Source organism: Egretta garzetta, unplaced genomic scaffold, assembly GCF_000687185.1.
Source record: "Egretta garzetta isolate BGI_Z169 unplaced genomic scaffold, ASM68718v1 scaffold1292, whole genome shotgun sequence".
Classification (NCBI taxonomy): domain Eukaryota; kingdom Metazoa; phylum Chordata; class Aves; order Pelecaniformes; family Ardeidae; genus Egretta; species Egretta garzetta.
The window spans coordinates 149,409-155,408 of NW_009258880.1; the positions used below are offsets into that span (position 1 = coordinate 149,409).

Below are 6,000 nucleotides of genomic sequence, written 5' to 3' on the forward strand. Positions count from 1 at the left end.
TGCGCCTTGGATTCTTTTAGGTATAACTTTGACTCAAAATTGTTTGACTTTATAGTCTTTGTCTGGGGATAATTACAATTATGTATTTTTGTTTTTATTTTACCCCTGCAATCCATAACACAATTTTATTTGGCTTTCATAATTCTTAAAAATTATCCATTAAGTTACAGAGCAAGAACAATCTTTCCTGCCCAAACTGCAAGGGAAACAAATTAAATATTAAATTCAATGTCAGCCTTAAAGCATTTTAAAAAGCAGAATTGCTTTGTCAACATAGCTGGAGCACAGTTTCTCTTCCAAGTTTGTTAATTGTTGCTTTGAATTTCCAGAGAAGGACAAAGTTACTAATTACATTGATTAACTTGGTTTAGTATTTCTGTGTCTATGGACGTCCTCTATACTCATTCCTTCAGCTGTTCTTTTCAATGTCTTTTGGAGATGCAGTATATAATTGCTCTGGGGAGGCTCCGAAGCAGTGATGCCCAGGCTACCATGGGGCCATGAAACCCTGAAAGAAGAACACGCATTTGACAAACCTTAACTTTTGCTATGAATGTTCAGTCTCTCTCATGTCACTACTAATCAAAATGTTGCATAGGAGTAAGCCGGAAAGGAGCGGTGGTGATCGAGTGCGTCCTCAGATACATGGTGTTAAACATAGTAGAGGACCCTGTCCAGAAGACGTTTATTAGGATTAGATGGCATAATGGCTCTGTGCAAGAATTCTTAACATAATGCTATGTATTTCCCATGCTTAAATATGCTAAATTTACAATAAATAGTATTCTGTGCTGACACTTCCTTAGCTGATTCTTTTGATGTAATGCCATCATAATAAACCCTCATAAGCACTTACATAAGCATTTGTTTATCTTCATGAAGATAAACACAGGGACGGTTCGCAAGCTAAGTGTGGCAAATTAACCTGAAGTAGAAGAGATGGAATGCTCTCTGAAGTGTTTCATTCTCATGTAACCTTCTACATGTCAAATGTGAGAGCAGTGCATGAAGGTCTGTTCTTGTCAATGAGATGTTCAACTAAACTGGATGGTTTATGTAACAATCTGCCACAAAATAGAGGAAGTTGTGGTTTAGTTTCTGCCAGTAGTAATTCAAATTTTGGGCTTGTCATACGAGTCTTTTGAGCTACTCAAAATGCTCACAGAGTCAACAAGAAAATGTTTCTCTTATTTTTATGTAAGTTTAAGGGGGGTAGTGTTAAATCACTTTTGCACTGATAAGAGCAGGAATCCGGGGACACAAATGCTCTCTCAAGGTGCCTTGAAGTTAAGCACTCAAATTCAAGTACATGATCTAGAAAAGCTGAAAATGTAAAAAACAATTACAGTTTTGGAGAAAATTCATATTTTTCAAAGAATTGTTAATTCATTACTGACTCTAAAATATATTTGAGAATTTTCTTTTAAATGTTAGCACACAAAAGTAAAAAGGATCTCACATGGACCTACTGAATCTCTGATTCTGCTTCTACACCAGCCACCAGCTCTACCCCCAGCACCTGGATCCCTGTATCAGTTATATAGCCAATAACGTGCCATGTTTATAGCACGCCGTAAATTCCATGCAGAAAAAGAGGGAGGAAGCCATCCATGCTGTCCCCTCATCTATGCTGTTTAGTCTTCTGTTGTGCTGCTCCATTTTGCACTCAAAGAGATGTCAAAGCACACTTTTCTTCAGTATCTTAACCTTCTCATGGCTCATAAAGTTTAGTCTCTCCTACCTCACTTCTGTGGTGTGTTAACGATTCATACCCAAAATTCTCCAGGAGTTTCTCCTTTCCCTTTCAGGCCCTCAGTAGTTTTTCTGTCCTGAGGCTTTTTGGTTCATTCTGATCCTCATTTTACTCCACAGTCTGTGCTAGGTTATCTCTAGCCCCATGTTTCTGTGGATATTTGCCTGCCTGTAGCCTGTGAAGTCAACCAACTGAGGAGTGCTTAGAAATTAACGCTCCATTTTGGCTTATGTCTTCTTGAACAAGCATTTATTCTGTGCCTGTTTGGGTTGAGCTGATGCTGAAAGTAGTGCTTCTCCCAGAAGCAATGTCTAAATATGCTTGTTTTGTGTACCAGCCCTTTGGTATATGCAGAGCTGGTGTGCACGCAACTTTTCCCTTTTGTACATAATCCCTTTTACAATGAAATTAATTTCTTTGACAGATGTTTGACAATTTAGTCAAAAACTCTCAATGCCTCGGTTTCCCCATATGCAAAAAGGAGACAGCACCTCCTTGCATTTTAGGAAACTGGGAGGCTTCATTTACTGAATTTTGCAAGCTACCTTAGATCTTATCTAGAAGAAATAATGAAAAATATAAACCCGTAGGTGAAAGTGTTTATGAGCTCATGCTATGCAGGAAGTCAAAACAGCTGATTGTAGTTCTGCCCCTGGCTTTAAGATGTTTCATCTGTTAAATATATTTGTCCATAATTACACAGGTTTTATTATTTTATACATATATGCACTCTGTACTAGCAAGGCTCTGTTGTGGTTTTCATACTGAAAATGTGGAAAAATTTACATTCACATACATGTTACTCTGCTTTGATATTTTGACATTAAGAAACACCTTGATGGAAGAATGATGGCTTTGACTGTAGCAGCAGTTCTGCTCCAAAAGCTGATTGTATAGAATTGGTGTCATCTTCTTTAACAAAGCTGCATTTTGGTGTAATTAAGTCATACTTAGTTTAGAACAAAAGTACAAAAGTATGAGAATACTTTAATTAATTCCAAGATGTTCCTTTAGGGCATGTTAACATACTCACTGACACATAGTAGGCTTTCCACAGTACTTACAGAATGTCCTTGTATTACACAGGAAATACTAAGGGTTTTTTTTAAAAAAATCTTATTTATAAAAACATGCGCATAACACCTTTTTCATCTGGGTTTGGGTTTTGTTTGGTTTTTTGCAATCTAAGGCCTCGATGTCAGGTGTGCCTCAATGTTAAATGCCTGTGCTCTGATTCTGGAAAGCTTCCTGGTTCAGAAGTTCAGTTATCATGGGCACTGAAGTTGAAGCAACTGACACTCGTACTTGAGATTTACAACATCTTTAAGTACTTTCCTTAAATAGGACATCGAATTTTTCAGAGGGGATTCCAGACCTGTAACCAGCTTCATTGCTGCCGCTGTCATTCACTCACAGTTCTATCTGTTTAACTATGATTACAGGACTGCTGACATTACTGAACAGAGTCTCTACTTGTCTAAATTTCAGCAAAAAAATGGTGATGACCACTTCAGAGGATTAATTTGAAACTAAATCAACTGATGTTTGTAGAGAATGTTAACTTTCTGCCATTAAGGCATTGCATATATGTATGTATATGCACATAATACAGGCATGTGCTGGAAAAGTAGAAAATGGTGGATCTACCTTTAATTAAGTGTTCTTCCATGGTCTTCTAATGTTGTAGAATATCAAAGTATAATAAGCAGTTGATCTTTTATTTATTTTTGTTCTGTTTTTTGCAGCTACAAGAAAACCAAGATGAAATCGAAAATATGATGAACTCTATTTTTAAGGGTATATTTGTTCATAGATACCGGTAAGAAAATGCATGCTACAGTAGGCTCTGCTAACAAAGTATAATCATAAATAATGTCAAGGGCAGTTTCTGTGTTGATTTTTCTTCTGATGTAATATTCTAGATGCCACAAAGGCAGTATCAAAAACACTGAAGTTATGGAAGAAAATCTAAGTGTAACTCCAATTAATTGCACAGTAGAGCCATCCACCAACTTTATTTTAATTCAGTACAACAGTTTTAAGGAGTTGTGGGAGACATGGAATTTGAATCTTTGTCTTTTAAAAAGAAAAGTTGTCCAAGGTGGGAGCACAAACATGACATATCTTAAGAATAATCAAATGGCCAGTGCATATCATAAGAGGGAAGTTTTGGTTGTTGGGTACCTCTACTCTGCATTTCCTTTTGTAGGTCTTAAGTGTAAACAGCAGATTTCTGATGTTTCCACCACTTCAACTTTGTTTCAGGCTTTTTACTCCTTAAATTACCTAAGGGCAATCAAAGCCTTTATTCCAGTTAACATGTATTTTTTTGTTTGTTAAATGTTTTGGACATTTGTACCAAGAACATGAAAAAGTTATTGTGGTGTTAGCACATCACAAAGGTTTCGTTTAGTAGTTAATATGCTATGTCTTGTGAATACAAAACCACAGTAGATTATATATATTCATGTGCATGCCTGAATGTGTGCATGCATGCACTTCTATTTGCTTTAGAATGGCACAAACCAGTAGTTTTGGACTGGTGCGTGCTGTTTTGGAGTATGGTTTATCAGAGAGCAGTAGTCTTTTAAAGTACAATCAGGGTTGTTTTGCATCACAAGGTACCTCATATCATCTGCAGCATCTTGGTGAAACCAGCTCTTTAAATGTTAATTGACTTCTCAAAGTCAAAAGATCAAATTCAAGGATGCTAAGCTATGCAATTAACCTTTCAGATTTAAGTTCTGGTTTAAAACTTTACCATTTATGAAATCTTTTAGACAAATGGCAGAAAACAAGAAAGGGTGTATGAGAAGAGGGTTAGAAGGTGACGAGGAACCCATAGTTCAGGTGGGCAGAGGGACTATTGTTATTATGGAGAAAAGTGCAGGAGTGCTGGAAGGGGCCTGTGCTAAGGAATACATTGGTGTGAACAACACGGCGGAGTTGGGGCATGTCTCCACACTACCTGAGCATGATATTTGAAAGTTTATAGATGTACTGAGAGCATCTCTCCAAGGAGAGGTAGCAGCAAAAAGGAGTCTCTTAAGAAGACAGGGGTTCTAAGTACGGTAATTGCTCACAAAAGAACCTCTTTTCTTGCATGCATACGTCACACTTCTCTTTTTCTTCGGACCTTGTATCCTTACTCTGTCCCACACACCTGTAAGACAACTTCATTTGCTATCCATTTGTTTCTTCCCTCCTGAGGAAGTGATAAAGGAGAGATGGTGAACTGAGAGGGTCTGAAAGGTCTGCGAGGAAATGGAATTGGTCAGTAAGCCTTGAGCTACATGGCAAAAGAAGGATGGGTATACAGAGTCAACAGGTAAATTGGGATATTAGCTCAGTTATAGCACTCATGCTATTTTGTCATGAAAGCTTCTTTCATGGAGTGTAGGTAATAAAGTTAAAGAAATTAAATGCAAACAGTTTTTCCATTTTTCCCCTTCAGGATTTAGTGTATTGTATCAAATGAGAAGTCACTTTAAAATGTTTTCCTAGTAGCTCATGCTCTTGTGTGGGGTTGGAAAAATACCTTCTGATGGTCTGCATGCTGTTGCCTTTTTTTTCTTTCTTTCTTTTTAAATCCTCCTTTTGTAACCCTGGTTTCTTTTCATACCTTCTGCCACCATTAGTAAAGGCCTGATTTTGCTGATACTGCTGTAACAAAGGAGAGGCAAAATAAAGAAACTCTGCTGATTCATGCCCTGAAGAAAGATGCCCAGGCTGATGCTGTTAGGCCAGTGAAGAATTTGCTGAAATCAGTCAAGCAGTGGTGTGCTCTGAGCAGGGTGTGTGGCACCACTTCTGCCACTGTTTAGAGAGGGTCAGAAGAAGTAACTGCTTCCAAGTCTGCCCCCCAAGAGCTACTTTTGTGAGGAGTCATCGTATATCTGGGTTTCTTAACTTCTGTGAAGCTCCTAAGAGAGTCTTTTACAACATATACCCGAATATGAGTAATCTGTAGACAACAGAGAACATAGTTTCAAATTTCTGCAGTCACATCTGCGAAAGAACATAGAGAGGAAAAAAATACCTATATTAAAACCAGCTAATTGAAAACCAGGGATGGGGGGGAGAAGAAAGGAAAGGATTTCGAACTATTGTCTGCTTCCATAATGTTTCTTAAGCATTCCTTCTCTCAAATAGTTTGAATGATTTATAAACTTGACATCATTTTACAGTCCTTAGCCCATGCACAAGTGGTAATGATTTCAAAAGAACGTTATTTTAATTATTCCCAG

At 37.6% G+C, this 6,000-nt stretch overlaps 1 protein-coding gene across 1 annotated transcript in view; it reads left to right on the forward strand.

Annotated features, from left to right (window-relative positions):
* Window positions 1-4,738, forward strand: part of LOC104121794 (cohesin subunit SA-1) — a 111,928-nt gene extending 107,190 nt beyond the window's left edge. Inside the window, exons 10-11 of the mRNA XM_035889469.1 lie at window positions 3,499-3,572; window positions 4,534-4,738. Of these exons, the coding sequence (XP_035745362.1) occupies window positions 3,499-3,572; window positions 4,534-4,738 (279 nt within the window). The remainder of the gene's footprint in view (window positions 1-3,498; window positions 3,573-4,533) is intronic.
* The last annotated feature ends 1,262 nt before the right edge of the window (window positions 4,739-6,000 follow it).